General features: G+C 45.3%; 1 protein-coding gene across 5 annotated transcripts in view; it reads right to left on the reverse strand.

Annotated features, from left to right (window-relative positions):
- The window catches only part of RGS6 (regulator of G protein signaling 6), a 537,833-nt gene that overhangs the window by 37,699 nt on the left and 477,313 nt on the right, over nt 1-22,821 (reverse strand). For all 5 annotated transcript variants that reach the window (XR_005030466.2, XM_036913306.2, XM_036913305.2 and 2 more), the window contains exons 13-15: nt 20,743-20,853; nt 11,658-11,783; nt 3,823-4,009 (exon numbers count right to left, since the gene is read on the reverse strand). Coding sequence is in view for 4 of the 5 variants with exons in the window: in XM_036913306.2 (XP_036769201.2) it covers nt 3,823-4,009; nt 11,658-11,783; nt 20,743-20,853 (424 nt within the window). In the remaining variant the exon portion in view is untranslated. The remainder of the gene's footprint in view (nt 1-3,822; nt 4,010-11,657; nt 11,784-20,742; nt 20,854-22,821) is intronic.

Below are 22,821 nucleotides of genomic sequence, written 5' to 3' on the forward strand. Positions count from 1 at the left end.
GGCATAGACCATATGACCCACAAAGCCTAAAATTTATATTTCTGGCTTTTTTGGGAAAAAGTTTAGTTTTTTTAACCAACCCATTGTGTAAAAGGCAGGCTACAGAATCACCCTATTTGGGTGATAATAAAAGACTACTGATGACATTAGGAAAATAAAATAGTACATATTTCTTCTATCTTACTGTGGGCCAGACACTTTTACTATTGGCATGCTTCATTTCACCTTGCCCCCTTTCCATCCCTATGCATAGATGCTAGTGTATCTGTTCTACAGATGATGAAAGGAAGACTCAGGGAGTCTGAGTAACTTGTCCAAGGTCACACTGCCAGTTAGAAGCACTATGTGTATTTATGGTGGAAAACACACTTAAGAAACAAAAGGGAATGGGCTGAAAAGGGAAACTGGTTTAGGAAGACTGTGTTATTGAATTTGTAGGAGACCAATCCTAACATATAATGACGAACTTAGAGATATTCTGAGTATCTGCATGTCCAGTTTACCTCAAGAATGAGACAGAATGCATTTGCAAGTACCTGAAAAGTACCGGGAAATGCCCTCCAATCAAGGATTAATATCAGGAAACTTGGTGCAGTGTTGTGATACAGGCACACAATGCTACCACCTCCACCATTGGAGCAAAGATCAACAGCTTTTGTTTGTTGTTTGACTCTTTCTACTTTTCCACATCTGAAAAGTGGCAGAGCACTGTACTAATGCAGGCTGTGTATTCAGAAACTTGTCAAGGAACGACCTGCTGACTTCCCAAGATTTCCCATCATATCTTTGTTGAATTAGAAAAAACAAATGTCAAGAAGAGAGGACTGGTTGACATGTCAAACACAGAAGCTTAAAAAAGAATATTACCAACATTAGGAAAATAAAATAGTAAATATTTATCTTATTTTATTAAGGACCACAGTAGCTATGGTGCTTCCACACAATGGAATACTATGCAGCAATTAAAAAGCCAGGTGATAATCACACCATTGCTGCTGTTGTTGGCACTGTGGCTTTGAGGCTGCTCTGTGGTAATGCAGGATAAATGAGTAATGATGTGAAGCACTAATGTCTCATCTGTGACATGCTTGAGAACCAAGATTCTCAATGTAGAGATAGGAAGTATGATATAAGAAAGAAGAGGTTAAACAAAAACTCCTGTAGTTTTCAATTTGAGTAGAAAATATCAGTATGAACTCATAACGTATTTTTATCACAAACAAGAACCACCCATTTCTTAGCTCTATCCATAGAAAATGCTTGGAAACAATAATCAACCCAGGAACAATGAGCACCTCTAAGTGCCCCTCATTTTGTTCTCTAAAAACCATTTTCCACTAAGAGGAATCAGGGATTCTTGGAGAATTAACTGATTCCAGGTCTGGAGAAGGGTTTGGAACATCTTGGCTTCTTTACTATTTAGATGACATCAAAGACTATGAGGGTCATGTCAGAAGGAGCCAACTGGCCAGAGATGACACAAGGATCAATAAAAATAATAAACAAAATTTATTAAAACACATCAAATATGTTCAAGCAGAGATACTAAAGACAAAACAAAAACCCTAACTGATCACCATTGGAAAATGTTAACAAACAACTCATTTTGAAAACTGGCCAATAAAGGGAAAGACTCACTCACCCCATCTTTCCTGTGTGAATTGTATTACTAGATAATCAAATAGTAGATGTATATAATCATTTGTATTTCAGCTAATAATGAAGAAAGAATGGTAGGATTAGAACATCACCATTTTGTAATCCCTAATGAACTAATGGATCTATGCAATAGACATCAACAGCTGCTAAAAATCACAAAAAGAGAGACAACTAGACATTACATGGCTCTGAAAAGTGGGCACAACACAGTTGATGAGGTAGTTTTGTCCACAATATTCAAAAGTAAATCCAGTTAAGTGTCTAAATCAAACTACTGATTATAGGGAATGCAGGTGGTAGAAAAACACGTTAAATAGCACTACAGGGCTGCAATCAGAAATATCCAGGCTGTGGGAATCTCTACAAGACAAATAATCCAATTTCTTCATCAAATAAATGGCAAAGGGATGGGGAGGGGCACAGGAAAGTGTAGATTAAAAGGAACTCCAAAGACAAGTCAATCTGCAGTATGTGGGCCTTATTTATACTCTGATTTTAAATAAGGTTAAGAAAAGGCATTTATGGGATTACCATAGGTTTAAACACTTGCTTGACATTGGATAATATTAAGGGATTATTGCTAGCTTGTTAAGGTGAATGATAGAATGTCTTGGATTTGCTTTGAAATAGCCAATGGTAGGTGAAACGTGGTAGAACACAGATAAAAGGAGATCAGTCTTGTGTTGATGATTGCTGAGGCTGGATGAGGGTCCATAAAGGTTTGTGGTTTGACTCTTTCCACTTTTACACATAATAAAAGATGAAAATAATCCTTCCTAACGTCATGCTTCATGCGTTAGTGCTGGGCTGGGTGCAGCATGCTTCTGACCAGTGTCCCTTTTCTTATATTCCATGGATAATGGATTATTGTGCTTCAGATGATTCAACTCAGAAGCTTCTCCTGCCCCATGGAGCTCCTCCATCACTCTCCTCAAAAACTAGATGTCAGTATGTTCTTGGGAGCATATATACACACACATACATACAAAAATCGATCAGAAAAAAAGACTTCTCATGACCTAAATATTTTACTTTGAGGCTGCAAAGGGTGATGGACTTGCAATTTTATAAAATAAAGACATGGCACTCTATAGAACCGAATCTCTCCGGCACAGGCATTCAGTGGAGCTCATGATGATGGGAGAGAAAATACAGGTATGGTGCTGAGGCTGCTGGGTTCCCATTCTGATGTTCTGAGCAAATAACGAGGCAGATCGGGATGGCAAGGAACACTGGTTCTGTTCTCATGACGTTATTTGCATCGGTGCCTCTGAGTTTCCGAAATTAGATAACGTCTGTGGGTGGGCATATGGCCCAAATTCTCTATCGGGGACCCCACAGGTGAGAGCAATGAAGAGGGCTGAGGAGACAAGAGTGAAGCCTTAAGCCCTGTTGCCGGGTATAGGATGGTAGGAGGAATAAAAGTTAGAGGCCAGGAAGCGAGAAACTGACCTGATGCTTATCTTTAGAAGTGACACCTCCCAGCCCTCAAGGAAAAGCTTGCCGTGTAGGGTAGCTTACGTGGCCTCTGTTTCATCAGCCCCATCAGCATCTGTGCCTCAAATTGTGCCTTTCAGGTTGTGTGGGCTTCCTCAAACCCCTGAGTTCACCCCTTTGAGGCACTTCTCCCATTGGCAAGACTGCCCACCTACTGTCTTTCTCCCCCACTAGCCTGTAACCTCCTTGAGGGCAGGGGCTTTTGCTGTTCTTTGTGGCATCTCATCTCATAGCACAGGGCCTGGAATATGAGGTGCTCCCCAAACAGTAACCATGTAGTTGGGAATCTCTGTGGAGGCAGTGTAGGGTGGTGGCTGTACGGGCTTTGCAGTTAGATGTGGGCTTGATTCATGACCCTGCCAGCTCACTCTACCCACTTTGCTGATGTTGTGTCATGGTTTCCAGGACTTCAGATTTTGTAAAAAACTTTCGAGATGTTCCCGGGAAAGATCCATAGATCTGTAAATTTCTATTTCTGTGTAATCTAGGAAAACAATCCCCCTGGAATTTTATTATGCACCTACCTGGAATGGTTTTGGCCTTATAAATAATACAACCTGAAAGTCTAACCACACACAAGGTCTTGGACTCGTGTTAGAGCAGGGTGGTGGAGTGCATGAATGAATACCTTTCGATAGAACTTTTTGAGTAAATAAATAAACAAACCTGGGCATCTTCAAATGTGTATCTCCCTCCATCTTTGACGTTTTGACTGGTTATCTCATAGCTGTGAGAATCCAGGTTGATTGCACTTGGGGCCCCTGGAGCCAGAAACTCTTGCCAAATTTCTTCCACCCTCTTGGCCACATCCTGTAAGGGTTGTTTCTTGAGATCCTGGACAGCCAACCAGAACCTGAAGTGGAAGCATAAAGACAGTCAGCTCCAGGGGGCTCGGCATCTGGACTCTGCTGGATGTTCTAGAAGTGACATGACATGAAACTCATTCTACTGCAGCCCCCAGACCTCCCTGTTGCCACTACCCAGGTAACAAAGACCCTAGGGACTGCTGAAAATGCAGAAGGTGGAAAGAAGTGCACATTAGAAGGCCACTGTGCTTCAGGTCGCCAAAAAGAGATTTGTTTCCCTTTATCCTCAGCACTATTTCTATTTGGGGCTTGTTAATTCTTTGCGGGGCAGGAGGACGGCCCTGTACATTGTAGGATGTCTAGCGGCAAACTTGGTCTTTACCTACAAGATACCAGTGGCCTCCCCTCCCCAAGCTGTGGCAATAAAAAATCTTTTCGGACATTACCAAATGTCCTGTTGGAGGTAAAAGCAACCCTAGTTGAGAACCACTGCTCTACATAGGTGCCATGACACACACAATGTGAATTCCTTTGTCTTATCTGGTTGGGATCAGTTGGAGGCATCAGAATGAAGGAAGATCCCAGAAGCAGATAGAATCTTGGGATCATAAAGGATATTTGAGCTGGAAGGACCAGCTATTCATGTTAGAGATAGGGAAGGAGACAATTGGTTTGCAACATCGGTGCCGGGCGTGGTGCGTGGCATACAGTGGGCACCCAATAAACGGGCGTTGGACTGAAGATGAGCTCATTTGGAACAAAGCTGAAGGGGTATTCATGGGGAGCCACTCTGCCAGAAGATTCTCCAGGGAGCGCTGGAGAGAAAAATCTCCTCACTTGCTTATTCTCCTCTCACGGAAGCCTCCGCGTCAGCATGTCCACGGCTGCTGGGAGAGCAGTGTGAGCTCTTTTCTGCTGAGAGCCGCAGCAACCGGGTCTGCAGCTTGGACAAAAGCCCCCCAGGCCGTGAGGATGGCTTCCAAGGCAGTCCTGAGGAGGGCCTTCAGCAGGACCCAGGTCTGGGTGGCACAGTTTGTGCCCTGTGAACAAATCCAGGAGATACGGGGACGCGACGCCTGTGGTTCCCCTAGCCCCTGGGATCACATGTCATCCAGTCAATGAAAGAAGAGACAAGAGAAGCTGAACCATGACATGGTGGGAAGTGCATTCAATCTGTCACTAAATTTTACCCAAAGTGAGATGTACTTGTTTTTGTTTTTTAAAAGGTTAAGCATGTTTTTCTGTTGCTGGTTAGACAAGTCTTTGGAGCTGAGTGTATGGCCCAAAGGCGCCACTAAGTGGCCAACTGAGGTAATTGCGACTCCATTTCCTTGAGAGAAGACTTGTGTGTGTGGGTGGGCTCCAACTCTTCCTTGATATTCCATTTGGGATTCTAATAGTCTTAAAAAAAACAAAACAAAAACCTCACAGTTCCCTCAGTTTCCTTATTGGTCTTGAAAAGCGAGATGCAGGGAAGGAGCTGTAATGACCTCACTTAACCAGGAGATCAGGAAGCACAGTTCAGTCCTCATCCTGGCTGTGCGGCCGTCTTGAAATCGTGTGCTTCTCTGGGCATCTCCTGCCTCATCTTTAAAATGGGTACAAAGCAGGTGGAGGGCTCTGTGAAGAAGACCCCATCCAGGGGTACCTCTGAAATGCCTCCAGGTCCTGTGGGTGGGAGTTATGGAGGGATCCAGGTGGTGGCCACAGCTGCAATATTGGGTTTCTCTCAGGGTGTCCTGGGCAGAGGCTCCCAGGGACGCTTCACATGGGCATCACTTGCCCCTCAACACCAGCCCTTTCCCTTTCTGCCCCAGGTCTGGTGCCCACATCCTCCGGCTACTGGGGAAAGGAAGAGAGTGAATGGTTCTTTGCCTGGGGCCAGGAGGGCACGGGAGAGTAGGAATGGCCACGTTCATGCACTCAGCTGTTCAGGGGAACCCCCGAAACTCAGCCAAGGAGTGGGTCTCCTCTGTTTCCTGGGCCTGTTCCCTAGATTCCTTCTCTGTCCCACCCCGTCGGTCTGCTGTGAGGTGAAGGAGGCGGCCGGAAAGGTAACAGGTAAGTCTGGTCCTCTGAAGACGACAGTCTCTGGAGGCTGTCTGTGCCTGGAGGGCAGTGTTTGATAGGCAGGTGAAATTTAGGAAACCCAGCTCTAAAGAAAGAAACTAGTACTGGTTTTCAAAGGACTGGCAGGAGTGCTGATGGGCCACTCACCAAAGACTAAGGTGGCGAGTCTTTTGCAGCCACATGCAGGCAGGGGAAGTTGAGAAAACAGCCCTTCTTAGGCAGTCGCCTCTGGGCTGAGACCCTGGGCTGCAAGCAGCTTCTCTGGGGAGCATCCTCCCCAAGCCTGCCAGACCCCCGGGGGACCTCCTGCCCCCTCAATCAATGTCACGCGGGGTGTCACCCTCTGTCATTTTTGTCCCTTGTTCCAGGCTGCGCTGAGGAGGAGCTCTGAAGCTCTGGGTCCCTGAGGAGAGCTGGCAGCTTCTGAGCCCCGCAGGTTCCCTGTGGCTCCTGAAGCCTCTGGGTCTCCTTGCCAGAATGATTTGGGAGCCACATTAATGCACATCCCTCGGCTGGGTAGAGAAAAGGTCTGGAGTGGATGGAAACGGAAATTTCAGAATCAAATTTAATAAACTTTTACACAGAACATTAAAAGCTTCACTTTGTCAGATAGAACCAAGAATAAAAAAAAAGTATGAGACGAAACACCAGGCAGGAGGCAGAGGAGGGTGGGGAGGTGGAGGCCGCGTGACATTCCCTTGACAGAAGCATTCTCTCCCGGCACACACGGGAACCCTCTCAGCCTTCCGCCTGCCTTGGAGATGACCTGCCTTATCCCTCTGAGGTGGCAGCGAAGAAGCTGTCACAACAACATGCTGACATCTCATATGTGTTTACCATCACCAGCTTCATAGAACCTTTGTGTCAGTTTGAAATTCAGAACAGGCTCTGGTTTGTGTTGCCATCTGCGAGCTCACAGGCCCGAGCTGTCCGGCCACGCTCCCCTTGGAAGAGCCACAGGTGCTCCCCTCTGCACATCTTCGGCGGGCGGAGGCGGTGGTGGGGCCCACTGAGGCTTGCTCAGCTTCGGCTCTTATCAGAAGCCTGCAGGTAGCGCTGCTCGAGGACGCCGGCAGGGAGGAAGACGCCAGGGCGGCGTCAAACCCACTCGTCCTGCACTAAGCCTCCGTGGCCAGCAGCAGAAGGGCTGTCATGACTGGCAGGCCTCAAGGACTCGCTGGTATCGGAGGAGACCATCTGTCCCGCCTCGCTGGAGTTGTCAGAGCGTGCGGAGGCCGCCGTGTGCCGGCATGTGATCCATGTCCGCGGCTGAGGAACGCAGGCAGAAACCGGCCCTGGCGGGTGGGCGCCTGGACTCAGATGCCCCTGGGCCGGGCAGCAGTGGACAGACTCAAGGCCGTCTGGGGCTGCACCGGGGGCCTCCTCTCTCTCAGGACCAGGGCAATGACAGGGAGTGGGGCTTTCTCCTCAAGGCTGGGTGGAACAGGGGAAATCATGCAGCAGTCTGTCCTTCTGCATCCTGCCAGGAGGTCTGGGCAGCTCCTCAGTTCCCAGCTTGCCTATCGTTTCATTAACTAGATTTTCAAGGGTTAGGAAAATCCAGCTTTTAGTTCATTTCCAGAGAAACAGCAAACTCCACGCAGAAGGAAGGGCTTCTGTGCCCTCTGCTGGCCAACAGTCTCAGAAACAGCGGATTCAACCCGACTTAGTCTCTGGTTGGGCTGAAACCCCCGGCTTTCTGCACGAGCAACCGCACTAGTACCGCCGTGGCTGTGATGTTCACGGGGCAGCGGCTAAAATGTTTGTCACTGCACTGTGTCACCTCTGTTCCGATTACTCCTGTGTTTGGTTAGCGGTAAATCCCGCTGGGGGCCTAGTGCACCTTCCGAGGTCATCTTAGGACTCCGGGCAGCCGTCGGTGATGGGAGCTCTCCCAGCAAGCCTGGCTACTCCCCTGTGCGCCCTTTAATTGCGCCTCCCTTCAGCTGACGCTGTGTGGAACTAGGATAATCAATCTGCAGGTTAGAAGAACAACCACGTTCTCTCAGGGGACGTTACAGCTCATAAAAAATGTACGGGGGACGACGCTCTTTCCTGTAGGTTTTGATTTTTAACTCACGCTCTGCCATGCGGCAGGGTGTTGAGACAGAAGGACAAAGATTTGTGTGGGGGAGATAGAGGGGGTCAGAGTGGCCAGGGGCTCCTGTTACCGTTCTGGGAAAATGCACAGAGAAGCGAGGATGAAGTCAGGTAACTCCCTGGAATTCCCTGCTTCAGAACTGGGCGACCCCCACCTTGCGGATGGGAAGCCACGTGCAATCTAAAGGCCCACCCCATCCAGATGGAGCCCCTGGGCTGTGCTCAGGGTGCCACAGAGAGTGAGCAATCACACCCAGTGCTGTCTGCACAGAATGTGCTGGCCCTGCCTCCACTAAGCACTGGAGGTGATGCCTCTCCCTCATCTCATAGGCTCACCCAGAAGAAAATTGATCAAAGGGGACTTCTACTTACATTGTATCACAGACATCTTTCCTTAAACGATCAGGGTGAGGCTCTGCTGTTGTGAGAGCCATATGCCTATTTCTTTGGGGCTCCTTTGTTCTGCATTCTGAAGCTCTGATGTAAACCCAACCACTTGGCTACTTCCCTGGCTCTCCAGGTGCTGAGCAAAAGATCATAACATTTTGACCTAAGTACCCCTTTTGCTTGAGAGATAAAAAGGGGCAGAGAGAGACCAAAGTGGGGAGGCCCTCTGCACTGTTTCGGTCACTCTCCCTTTTCCTTGCCCTCCCATGCTCCAATCCCAGTTGTTGGGGCTCTTCACCAATCTGGGGAGAAGGGACGACTCCAGTGTGGCCAACACAGCAGACTGGCAGGACCCTCGAACTGTGCTACATTGCACAGCACTAGGGGCATTGTGCACAGGGACCACGGTGGAGGTGCATCTGCAGGACACACGTGGCTGCTGCGGACACGGGGTAAACTATACTCAGTTCTGAGTGCTCGGGACCTAGGCCACAGTGGGTGCTAAGCCAATATCTGTGGCCCAAGGGATGAATACAAACGAAGGTGAAGAGACTACCTGGTCATGGGTGAACAAAGAGTCCTTAAGTCTTGTGATTTAAAACCAAGCCTCCCCCCATATATCCAATTATGCTGAATATCACGAAAGTGAAATTTGGGCCTCCAGAAAGGATTTTAAAAGCTCTTGGGCTATACTTTTTATCTCTGGCTGTTCTGTTTTCTTTATCCTCTCTCCCGCCATAGATCAGAGTGGACCCTCCTCAAGTCTGGATTTATGGGTTCATGCTGGGGGTGTGGATTAGTCCCCAGCACCCTCACACACACTCTCCCCCAACATGGACCCCTCCTGACACAGGAGGACGAAGCTGGCACAGGTACAAGAGGTAATGGCAGGATGAGGTCCTGAACACCTGCCAGGGACACACTTCTGGCCTTAAGTGTAATGCGTATTTCATGAAATCATTCTGCACTGATATGTGACTCTGGCTACATTCAGACTGGGTCAGGTGGTGCTGAGCCAGCAGATGCTCCCACTCCTTGGCCTCTTACGATGACCAGGACCCTGTAGTCATTCTTCAAAGTCTCTGTCACAATGCAGGTGGCAGAGGGTCATAAGGCCACTCATGGGCTGAGAAATAGTCCTTTAAAGGAGGCCTCTATACCACTCCACTCTGGGGACCCACAGGGGACAGAGATGAGAAGGACTCCTAGGGGTGGTTCATAGGGATCAGTCTTGGGGTGGGACCCAGGGCTGAAGAGGCTGCTCAGAGGGGCCGCCTGGGTGCATCATGCTGGCTACAGCAGGCACGGCTTTCCAAGCAGGGCCCTTAGCACAGTCTGGCCGGCTGGCCTGAACACCATCCCAGTAAAGAGTTTTAGAAGTCAAGCTTTCTATTACTACAGATCCTTGACTGGGAACTGTGTTTAGAATAACGCCTCAGCATAAGGAAAGAACTCTTGCGTCATAACCTGAAATCAGGTATTCAGCCTTATCTGTTTTACAATAGCCACATGGCTGCCTAGAAAGGCATCAATACATACAGCTAATTGGCATCTACCTGCGCTCCCAGGACTTTATGGTGTAGGACAGTCCCACTGCCACACGTTTGCTCAAAGGATCTTCCAGCTTAGTGGCCACACATGGCTGCCCTAGCCAAGGGGGAACACATGTTCAGCTCTGAGTCCTCAGGACCTGCCGTCCTCCCTCTTTTTCATTTACTGGTATCCTGTATATTCTTCATAGTCCAGTTATGACTTGTCTACTCCAGCTTACATTCATCTCTCCTCTTTTAATGGTTCTTGGAGTATATACTCATTTATATTCATGTAATGATTTAATAGTTGCTTTTGCTTTTTCCTCAAGGACCTACAGGGTCATTGGAGGGAAAGATCATGCATCTTGACTTTCTTGCATCCCTCAGCAGAGTCTTGTGGGGCTTGATGCAACATAGGTGTATAATAAATATCCCTTGATTGATATATGGACTTACATGGTCTCTAACTCCAAATAAATAAAATGGACTTTGCACATTAACAGTGGAGGTCAGTCCTTTGCCCACAGTATATGCTCTGACTTTTTAAAGTTAAAAAACATTAAAAAAATTAATAAAACTTCTGTTTCTGAAAAAAATGCCATTGGAAGATAATAATTAGTATATAAAAGGGAACCTTGTGCCGAGTTGTAAGTTTCATATATATATATAAACGTTATAACTTAGTATATAAAAGACAACTGAGATTTCCATCTGACCCACTGAGAAGTCACCAGTTTGCTAAGGTCACTCAGGGGTCTTAGATTAGTAACTTTTTCCATAGGCCTCTGATTCTACATCTGTTACAATGAAAGCCTGAATAAACCACAAGTTCTTAAATATTTCATGACCATAGACATTTTCCCTTTTCATATCTTCCCTTTCCTTTCTCTCAGTGGACCTCATGTTTTGAAAGTTTTATTGTTTTCTTCTCCTGAACAGTAATTATTAATACATTAATACATTTTCTCTCACCTTGATGAGTTACAGACCAATAGAAAGAACCAGATGTCCCCCCTTGGCAGTAGGGGACCAGAGTATCAACTTGGACATGGAATTGATAGAATCCTCTCCTCCCCACCCCCCACCAAAAGGAAGAGCAGGTTTTAGTTAGCATTTACAGTTATGTCTCTAGTTATCAAATGACCTTCACTTTGGCTTTTTGAAATTCTGCAATGAGCCCACTCAGCTCTTTTTCTTCTGGTTAGTCTGCCAAGTGTTCAGGACCCCAGGATGGGAAATTTTGAAGGAGAGGGTCTCTGAGCTGCTTTTCTGCTCTGAAACTCCACAATCCCATGGTTTTAGTGAATGGGTGGTGTCATCCAATCCATTTGACCAGTGACTTATTATTAGAGACACTCCCAATCACTTGAACAAGTGCCATTTGGATTTAAAGACAAAAAATGCTGGTTTTGGCAGGTTCTGATATGGTGATAGCAAATAACCATACATATATGCTACATATAAAGTTTGTTCTTCCCCACTTCAACCGTAGCCAGATAAGCTGCAATTTGAGTTTGAACCATAACATTTTATCAAGAAAGGGAGGCAGGAGAGAGAGACTGATTATGCAAATTCCTCATACACTGCAAACTTTTGAGAGATTTACCTGAGGTTTTCTGAACTGAATTCGGACTCCAGGAATCTTAGGAACTGGTCCCGCCCCACTTGGTCCTTCAATATTTCGTCGAAAGAGAAGCCCCATCTCTTTACCCGCTGCTGGCTGGGCTCTTTGCTTTTGGGGGGAACAAAGGTTTGACAAACAATCAATACCAGGCAAAACCCTGTGTCACAGTCTCTCCAGCAACCCAGATCTACTTTGCTGCCACATGCTGAAGGGAAATGCCTCCAATTCAAGTGAGAATTCTGTACAACCTGCACGAACTCCAAATGCAGACCTCTGCACAACTCTACCAGCCAATAGCAAAAAGTCTCTTGAAAGAGAGCAGTTGAAAGGGGCAACATTTAGGCGAGGGTCACCAGGATGCCTGCCAAGTGGCTGCTGTCCAAAGGAAACATAACAACTCCATTTATTTGGCTTCCTCGATCATTCCTTCAGTTAGAGGCCCAACTATTGACTCCTTTCCTTCACTTAAAAAAATAAAATAAAACTGAGGATGCCTTGTGGATTCAACCTGTCATCAAAGACATTGCCCCTATCTTTCACCCCTTCCTCAATCCACAGGGGAGAAACAGTATCCTGGTTAGACCCAAGTGAGGTACAAGTGGTCCGAAATGCATCATCCCATCCAGGATTAATCGCTCCTGTTTAGAAGCACAATGTCGCATTCATTTCCTGATTTAACAACCACCTGCAGAGCATGTCCAATTCCTAGCCAATGTTCCAGGCATTTTACATCCGTTAACTCCGAGTCCTCACAACTACTTTGTGAAAAATGCACTGGCATGTTCCCATTTCACAGATAGGGAAACTGAGGCCTGCTGATACTCTGCCCAAGGACACACTAGGAAGCGAGGGACTCAAGACGCAGGTGCAGGCTGCATGGCTGCAGAGGGCAGTTCTGAGCTCTACTCCCCAGTCTTGTGGCCCTCCTCAGACCACAGTGGGGGTGGGCCTTATTCTCTTGGTGTTGGAAGATAGAAGTATTTCCTTCAGCTTCTGTCCTTCCACTTACAGGTCACTTGCTGTATTGATTCCTTTGGCCCTTTGGGCAGCAATAGGGTCCTAGTTCACAAGCCACATGCTGTCATCTCGCACTCAGGGAGCCGTCTATGGCCCAGTGGTGCATCTCAGGCCCCACTGCAGATGTGTGGAATCAGAGCACACTGTGCAACAAGATCCCTGGATGATTCAAGTGCACACTAAACTCTGAGATGCACTGGCTTAACAATGCGTCTCCCGGTCCCCCGCCTTTTTATTATTTCTAAAAGACATTAAGTGAATACAACCATGTTTCCTCTCTTTATGGAGCTGATGTGTTCTCAATGTTTATTTTAGAGAATTACACTTACTTAAGGGGGAGAGGGCACATGTATTGAAAAGTTTGGAAGAACAAAGAGCTCTAGACCAGTGCTGCCCAGCAGAACTTCCTGTGATGATGGAAGTATTCTATATTGTGCCCCCCAATACAGCAGCCACTGACCACATATGGCTACCGAGCACTTGAAATGTGGCTAGTGTGACTGAGAAGCTGGATTTTTAATTGATTTAGTTTAAAGTAACTAAAGTTTAAATTTAAGTGGCCACATGGGGCTAGTGGAAAGCGTAGATGTGGACTCAAGTGATTCAAACACAACCCTTCTATTTCTGCACTGCAATTCAAACACAACCCTTCTATTTCTGCACTGCTAGACATAATCAGCGGCAGCAGGAGCTTTCAATTCTGAGACTCTGTGCTTGGGGCTTGGGAGGTTCTTGTACACAACTGTGCATCTCCAGGCTTAGCCCAAGAGGGCCATGGTGGAAGACAAAGCCCACGAGCTCAGACATGGGGAACTGATCTCTTTCAAAGTTCTGGGCCGGGCCTTTTACAACGGGACAAGAGGGAAGACCCTGGGTTCTCTCAAACTTAAGCCACAGAACAAAAATCAAACTCAATAGCTTTCCAGGAAACAAAAAAGTACTGTTTATGGAGAAATCCTCCTGGGGTTGGGGCCAGCAGCAAATATAAGCCCTACGGAGCTGTGGGATATTGTCTCTTTCTGCCAGGTCCCATGCTGTGACCTGGAATGGGCTCAACCATCAGCTCTCTGCCAGGCCAGGTTGCAGGCCTCTGCAGGGGTGGTGAGCTGCACCCCAGTCAAAGGCTGTGCCCAGCCAGCCAGGTGTGGGAAGTTGCTCGGTCTTTGATACAGACTGCCGCATGGATGCCTAACCACCGCCAGTGTCACCACTTTCTGGCATTCAAGTGGTGAGCCCACAGACATCGTGCTAGGGTCCTCAGCAGTGTCAGGGTGGGAGGAGGGCCTTTTTGGGGTGGGCCACAAAGCTTGGGATGCCACATTAGATGCAGAAACAGAGTCCTAGCCAAAGGCAGGGACATCCAAAAGGCTGCAAAGTCAGCCTGCAGCGGAAAGAAGGAGGTCTGGGGAACTGGACACCCTGGTGCAGCAGTTTCCTAGGGTGGTCGTAACAAGGAAAGAATAAACCGGGTGGCTGAAATGGAAGGTATTTATTATCTCACAGTTCTGTGGACCATGAGTCCGACATCAAGGTGCTGGCAGGGCCATGCTCCCTCGGCAGGCTCTTGGGGTGCATCTGCTGTGTGCCTGTCCCTCAGCTCCTGGCATTGCCAGCAGCACTCAGCATTGCGTGGCTTACAGATGCAGATGCAGCACTCAGATGTCTGCCTCTGCAGACACAGGCATCCTCCCTGGGGCTTTCCTCACACGGCCTTCACTCCCCATGGGCTTTGTCTCCGAGTTCTCTTTTTACAAAGGTGCCATCGTATTGGATTAGGAAGCCACCTACTCCAGGATGACCTCATCTTAACTGCCTGCATCTGCAGGCAGCCCTATTTCCAAATCAAATCCCATTATGAAGTTCTGGGGAGGATATGAATTTCTGGGTGACTTTCTAGTACATCTGGATTCCCTCAACTATCCATTATTCACAATCCCTGTTTCTACACCTGGATACTCTACATCTGCTCCTATTTTTCTAGTACATTTGGCCATAGGGATCTATTCTATTAAAAGCTCCTTGGATACAACTTCTCTTTATGTGTGTTTCCTGTATCACCTGGGTGTTTCCCAGCATTATCCCCTTTAAGGTTCCAGATCAGATCTGAACATGTTGCTGCCACTGAACGGTCTCTGTGATTATAAAATAATCCTGAAAATTAAAATATCTCTGGACATTCATCTCCAGGTGATCAGTAGAGTAACTTTCCCTTGGCCTATGGAACTCCCAGCCCCATTATTTCCATCTTCCAGCCCCTTTATTTCCATCCGTTATATAGAAATGCTTCCTTGTGACATTTAATCATAGGTTGGATCATCATTTAGCTTTTTAAGTGTTTATATCGTCTCTCCAGTTATCTTGTGAGCTCTTTGCAGGCAGAGACCATGTCTAATGTGACTTTGTATTCACCATAGTGCTTTTCACTCAGCAAGGGTTCAACCTTAAGAGGAAATCAATAAGAAAATGTGTATAGTGATGTGGGTGATGTGTCCTTATCCTGACAGCATTTTCTAATTGCTAGCTGCATGCTTTTTTCTAACTCTTATTTGTCTTCTGTGCCCAGCTATTCTCACCAAATTCCCGTCTCCCACTGGGGAGTCCAAGCCAACAGAGAGCAGAGACAGGCAGCTCTCCAAGGGAGTCCATCTTTCATGCCAGCTCATCTCCCAACTAAAGAGCATGGAGGAAATCTCCCAAATTGAGAACAAAAAAGGCAGATTCAGAGGAAGGAGCTGTCTATAAAAACATTCATTTCTGCAGTTTTCTTTCCAGTGGTCCTTTTTAATTTCAATATAAGCCAGGGAAGTAGATATTTGTCTTTAAATTTCCAGAGCTCAGAAGAGGTCAGATTGTCCAAAGCCACACAGTTGATAAATGGCTGGAACTGGAACGCAGGTCTGCCTGTCCCTGAAGCCTTTTCTCTTTTTCCCACTACCTTGCTGTCCATTATATAGTCTTCATTTGATGTCTAAACTAAGATCTGGGGAAACATGAAAGCTATCTTCAAAAGGCTTTTGAGTTACTAGAAAAACTATGAAACAAGGGAGAGCTCCTTAAAGAGAAAATATCCAAGGACGCCATTTTAGGGCCAAGGCTATTGAAGGAATAATTGTAATTTTCTCTGATGTCCCAAGAACTATCTGAGGGTCTTGAAAGACTCCAAAGGGGAGTAGTCCAGGTATGCACTGCTGTAAAACAAACCATCCCCAAACTCAGTGGCTTAAAACAGTGATTTATTGTTCTGTCTCACTATCCCAAGGTTGACTGGGCTCAGCTGGGACTCTTCACTAAGAGTCTTTCAAGTAGTTGTGGTTGAATGGCGGCTGGGGGTGGGGTCACCTGAAGGCTCAACTGGGCTGTACAGCCTAGAAGGCTCATCACATGGCAGTTGATGCTGTTATAACCAGGAGTTCAGCTGAGACTGTCGACCTCATGGCTTCTCCAGTGGCTCGGGCTTCTCATAGCATGGCCAACGGGCTCCAAGAAGGAATATCTCGGGGGCAAATGTTTTAAATGACCAAGGTAGAAGCCACAGGGCTGTTTTGTGATGTGTTCTCAGAATGTGACTTCTGTCACACTCTACTGGTCAAATAAGGCACCAAGCCCAGCACAGATGAAAAGGGAGGGAGGTGTCCTGTCTTGATGTAAGAAGTGGTCCATGCCTACAAAGAGGGAGGATGGCACCATTTTGGAGACTGACTACCACAAGGAAGGCATTTGACTAATATCTTGGATTAGTAGTTCTATCAAACTTTCTGGGCAGGGCATCTCGGGGGCAGTTTCTGCCTCTAGCAGGTCAGGCTGGCTGGGAGCGGGTGCTTATGGCCAAGCAGGCTGAGCCAGGTTCCTTGGAGCTCTTTGCTTATGCACCTGTTGCCCAGCAGAGAGAGAGAAAGCTAAACCTAAATCATGTGGAGAAAATGAATTTTGAGCCACAGTTCTGCTGGCAGTGCCATGATTCTTTTGTTAGATCCACTATCTGGTTAATGGCTCTACCAAGAATATTTCTCAGAAAGGTCTTCTGTGACCACTCAATCTGTAGTGGCCACCCCATCTGTCTAGCTGTTCTATATCACATCCTTCCCCTGATTCCCTTTCTAAATAAGACTTAAAATGTAGTACCTAGACCTATGTCTGGCACATAGTGAGCACTCAAAAGTATAAGTTGGAAGAAGGGTAGGTGGAGAAAGGACTCTTTTTTTGGTTGTTTAATTGGTATTTGGGAAAGGAGGAGAGACAAGTGCACGGACTTCATGCGTCATGGACATTGGGATTTCCTCCTCCTTTCTTGAAAGTGATCGAAGAAGCATGTGATCATTTGAGACAATGGTGGTCACCTGGGCACTGGTTTATCACAACCTGTCAGCACTTGTCCACCAGCGGATGGTGCTACAACTAGTGCTCTGGTCCTGCTCTTAATGCCCAGGCTCCTACTCTAATCATAATGCCTAACCTAAGACACCTGCAGCGTTCTGTCCACCTTGAAGCAGAGTCGAGTTATTTAGGTACAAGTGAAAATGAAGAGAAGCTGTGAGGTCCTGTTTCTTCTCCCAGGATGACCTTCCTACCCACTCAAACGCTGGCAGTGGTTAGGAACCTTCCTTTGGAGAAGCACAGGCAGTGCCAACGTCCTGCTTCAGCCTAGAGATGATTCCTGTCCATGTGCAAAGGCTCACTTGCCTGGAGTGTTTGTTAGAAATCCAGATATCCAGAACCCCCTGGGGGCATCTGCATCTTTAATGAGCATCCCAGGTGTTTCACATGTACCAGGAGTTTTGAGAACCACTGACCCACACAACTGCTGAGGGAGTCTTCACCAGCTATGATATAGTCCATCTGGATCAGGGCTGCACTTTAGAATCACTTGGAGAGATTAAAAAAATATATCAGTGCCCTACTGCCAGAAATTGTAACTTGATCAATCTATGGAGGGGAGTGGGAGTTTCTGTTTTTAATAAATTATTCCAGGTGGTTCTAATGTATGGCCAGGGTCGAAAGCCAAGACCTTCATCTATGAAAAACAGCAGTTACCCAAATTGCTGGGTATATGAAAAGACTCATCTGCTCTGAACAGAGATTGTAGTAATGAAACAATGATTCTCTGATAAACGACCCCCAATGAAACAGACTTAGCATCAGAAATAGAGGGGAAATATTAAAAAATAGTCTGTAGCACACTGTCAGGGGTATTCAAGAGGATAAATATCAAAAGAACAGAGCAGGCTACTATAACAAGAAGTCCAAGAAATATTAAGAATTCTTGGAAATGAAAAGCATGATTGTCAACCACCCCTCCCAACACTCATTTGGAAAAGAAAAACTCATTAGAGTATAGAGTCACAGAAGGGACACCACTGGAAACTAAACTGGTGACTCTGAAAAGTAATTCAAGGAATTCTATCCTTGGGTATAGAATAGAAAGATGAAGAGATGGAAATTATAACAGAGAAAAGATAAGAGATATGGCTGTTTTCTCCCAGAAGCCCAGAAGTCCTACAAAGGATTTCCTGGAAAGAGAGGATAGGACAGAAAAAGAGTAGCAGCGATTTAAAATAAAAGATCCTGAGTTACAGATAAATTTGAGTTCATGGATCAAATTAGAAGGGATAACCTAGGGCATGTCAGAAATATTTGAAAGAAGATACTAATCTACAAATTGTTTTTCTTTAAATGTTGACAGAGAAATATAAGTCCCAAATGTTGGTTTAAAATATATCAGATTAACACACCTGTGGGAAGAATGGGATTTGGAGGAGGTAAAGGGAAATCTACTTTTTACTTTATAGACTGCATTATTATTGGTATGAATTAATGTGATTTTTAATTAAAACATTTAAAAGTAGATGGCTAGAAGAGGAACAAGGGTAACAAAAGCTACTACAAACTTTACTAATAAAGCAAGAATCAGGGAAGAGAAAAAGAAACAAGGAGGAAGAATGAGATTGAGGAAAAATGAAATATCAGGAAAAAGATAAAACAGATGATCCAAGTAAATGTGATCGTTTTAAAACCCAGTGTCCAAAGAAAACACACCCCTAGAAAAATCAGCAAAGAACACAAGAATAGTCAAGTCAAAAAGAAAAATGAATATCTAATAATTGTGAGAAGGGATTCGCAAGTATATTAACAAAGAAATGAAAATTTAAATGAGATTTTTATTTTCAGGTATCAATTTGCAAAAAATAGATTGTGGGCATTAAAAAAAACTGTTGTCATTTTGCTCAAGAGAAATCTGGCCACATGAACTAAAATTAAAATATGTATGCTGCCCTCTGGAAATCTATCCTAAAGAAATAACTGGGCTTATGTATGAGGATGTTCCTTGCATCATTGTTCATACTAGCAAAAAAAAAAAAAAAAAGGATATACTTAAATATTAATGACCTGGGGATTGGTTAAGTAAATTATGTTACACTCATGCAAGAAGACATGATGTAGTTATTAAAAAGGATAAAGTGGATTTATAGATGTTTACATCTAAAGAATGCTGTGATTCATTGTTACTTTAAAAAATTATGGGACACTGTACATATAATGAACCCATTTATGCAAAAGAATGTGACAATGTATATACATAAAAATCTAAAAAGATAGACACTAAATCAAAGGTTCCCAAACTTTCTGAGTTCAAGACACCCCCCCAAAATACCTAACAGCTTTGTTTATTAGTCAGGTCCAAAAGACTTCATACATATTTATATTCTAAAAACTTAGTACCTATAAAATACATATACATTTACAGAAGAAATAATATATTTACTTCTTTCAACCACAATGTGCGCCACTTGGACACTGCACATCTTTTCAAACTTTGGAATCAGATTGGACCCCGCCTCCTTCATTTCATGCACACTATTTGCTTTTTATCATAGGAAATGCCCTGAAAACCAAGATTTGCAAACATGATATCATTAATATGATCTAATGTTGAAAACAGTGAACCACCTTAAGTTAGTAGACTATGCACTATCTCATACAAGTCAAACATCACTGTGTTTCCCTCAAAGATTCAGAATATCCTTGGTAACCCTATGATTCCCTGCAGTGGCCAGAGTGACCTAGAGCAGTTTGGGAACCACGGCATTAGACTATAAACAAAGGTTCTTTCTGGAAAATGAGATTGGGTTGGAGGAAGAGAGAATTTTCTTCATTATGCATGTCTGAATAATTTGGACCTTTTATAATAACTATCTATGACTTTTATTACTTGTATACATTTTTCCATTTCAAAAAAGAAGCCACAAAAACAGCATGAGTGAAAGCAAATGAGAGAGATATAAGGAAATGAAAAAAGAAATGTCTTCCTGCTGAGGGGCAGAGGTACAAAAGGTACACCACACCAGATGTGTCTGTGTGTCTCTAAGTTTGAAAGTGGCCCAAGTCCCTCTGGGCTCCGTTCCTCAGCTATTTGGTAAACGCACTAGCTTCCTGCACAGGAAAGGAGCTGTTGGATGGAATCACCATTGCCAGACCCTCCACAGGTGCAGAGTGAGGAAAACCACAGCTCTGGAGCCCACAGCCTTCGTTCTAATTCTAATTCTGCCACCTGCTCACTGTGTGGCCTTGAGCAAGTTCATTAACTCCTCGGTGCCTCAGTTTCCTCATCTGTTCAATGGTGAGAAAACAGTGCTTATTTGTCGTGGGGATTCCATGTAAGACCGTTGCTAGGCGGCTGGTACTGAATAAGGGCCGGCTATTATAATTACTGCTGCTGCTGTATAATAGTTTAAAAAACCCACAACCAAACTGGCCAACAGATTCTTTCCCTCCAGCCCTCCAGCAATCAGAACAAGGAAATGTGAGGGGCTATCTCTGTTATCAGAGAGGTCAGAAGGAAGCCACAAAGTTTGGTACAAACCAAAGCTAGGAGGAGGTGAAACCACGAGTAAGCAGAATGCGATCGGGTGGTAACTTGAGGGGTATCTCTTCTAGCGATAAAAAGAGTAAGATTAAAAGAGGGACTCACATAATGTCACAATCTCATGACTTTTTTACCACATCTCTCCCACTCTCAAACATTAAATCTTTTCTTTCTTTTTTTTTTTTTTACCTCATTTCTATGTCCCATAAAGCGATATCGTCGCTGATCCAGGGATTGGACGGCTCAGCTGGCGTGATCAAAGGATCATATTCCACATACTGTTCCGTGTAAGCAATTAAGCTGCAGGAGGGAAGCAGAGCAAAGAATGCCACTGATTTCCTCTCAAAACTTGTATTCTGTTTTACACAAGCATTACATCAGTCTTCATATAATTCCAAGTTCAAGGGAAAAGAATTACCTTCACTTCCACTTCTCACAAATTGAGTTACTTTCATTTGTCCTTGTTCCCTTCTCATGATGAACCTACCAGTTGTGCATGACTGTAGGCACAGTTTCTATATGCATTTTATATCTTTTTCCCACGTAACTCTTCACTGAACCTTGGTGCATCCCTCCCTGCTCACGCTAGCCTTACTGATCCATTGCTCCGAAGCTGCTTGTCGGTTGCCCTTTCACGTAGACCCAGATCTCAAGAAGCTGGGGCACACCAAGGACACGACAGTTGCCCCAGGCTGCCAGCCCAGCATTCCCAGCTGGACGACTTCCTTATTACAGAGACTTGAAAGTCCTGGCCGACCAACAGAAGTTAACACATTATAAGCATTTTTCCACAGAGTAACTTAGTTTTCCTAGTTGTTTCTGTGGCCATATAATGTTTTAAAATGAAATCTTCATGTTTATCAAAATATATGTAGACAGTTAAAACAATGAAATAGTACTAAATGATTTCCCATGCAAATGGAGAATATAGTCATGATTGTGTAACATCTTTCTGTGTTGACAGATAGTAACTGCACTAGAGAAGGTGAGGATTTAATAATAAGGGTAACTGCTGGACCACTGTGTTGTACATGTGAAACTAATAAAAAAGTTAATTAAAAAAAAAAGCAATGGCAATATTGTTCTTCCTCCCAGCCCTCCTCACAGAGGTGTCCACTTTCCACCCTTCTGCTCCTTTTAGCATTCACCTGAGTATTTCTAAATTATAAGTTTTCACAGCTGTTCTTGATTATCGCTTTTAGACACAATGCAGAATCTCAGGCCCCACCCCAGACCTACTGAGTCAGGACCTGGATTTTAATAAAATTCTCCAGGAGATTCATATGCACGACAAAGTGTGAGAAGGACCCCATCGCATACCTCAGTTTTCTGAGGGGCTCAGGATATATGCCATTTTTAAATCAAATCAAAATGGAAGAGCTTGTGATGCTTTTGGTTTTGGACATAGATACAGATTTCCTGTCACCTCAAGCCCCCTCACGGTCCCCAGGGTGGACTGGCACCCAGTGGGGTAGAGGTAGCTCTGGCCCGAGTTGGAAAACCTTGGTCCTAGTTCTTGGGTGAGCCATTTTCAGCTAATCTTTGTCAGATTCACCATATGTTACATAATAGCTTTGTTGAGCGCTAGGACCATTTGATAAAAACTGGGAAAGCATTTCAAGAGAGACTCCAAATCCTCAGCAAGTGTAAGACGTATGACTGGCACCACCTTGTGCGGTGGAGGCACACTGTCCTACAAATCTACAGGGTACACATCTTGCCTGGGCAAGACGTCACCACTAAGAGCTTGGCAGCATCTTAGGTGAGAATGAACAAGCAAGCGGGCTCTAAGGAATTTGTTTTTTGACCAGAAATGGTTTCTGGGAAATAAAACATAGGAATGGAAAAACAAAATTTCCTCCACTCCTTTCCTTACCCTTCCTCAGATTTCCGTGAGACAGGCTGGTGGTTTTAGCAGCTCCCTCTCCAGCCTGTTTTATTAGACCTTTCACATGGCCAGACCTCCAACCTGGGAAGGCAGTCCAACCAGCCAGGCCAGGGCCCATGCACGAGTCCCCAGATGGAGCCTGGAATGAGCTTCTGGGATGAGGGGAGAACAGGGGAGACTCAGGAGAGGCTGAGAATCCAGTCAGCTGCCTATTACTGCAGGAAAGGCGATGAAGCTGCCCGCGAGCCGCCTAGGGCAGCAGACTCTCAAAAGGCCAGAGAGCAGCTGTGAGGACTCAAGCTGTCATGAAACACAGGCTCACAGCCACATCTTTTCTGGAGAAATTTGGGGATATCTTCAGGGGTGGGTGGAGGAAAGGT

This window comes from Manis pentadactyla, chromosome 11 (assembly GCF_030020395.1).
Source record: "Manis pentadactyla isolate mManPen7 chromosome 11, mManPen7.hap1, whole genome shotgun sequence".
In the NCBI taxonomy this organism is placed as follows: domain Eukaryota; kingdom Metazoa; phylum Chordata; class Mammalia; order Pholidota; family Manidae; genus Manis; species Manis pentadactyla.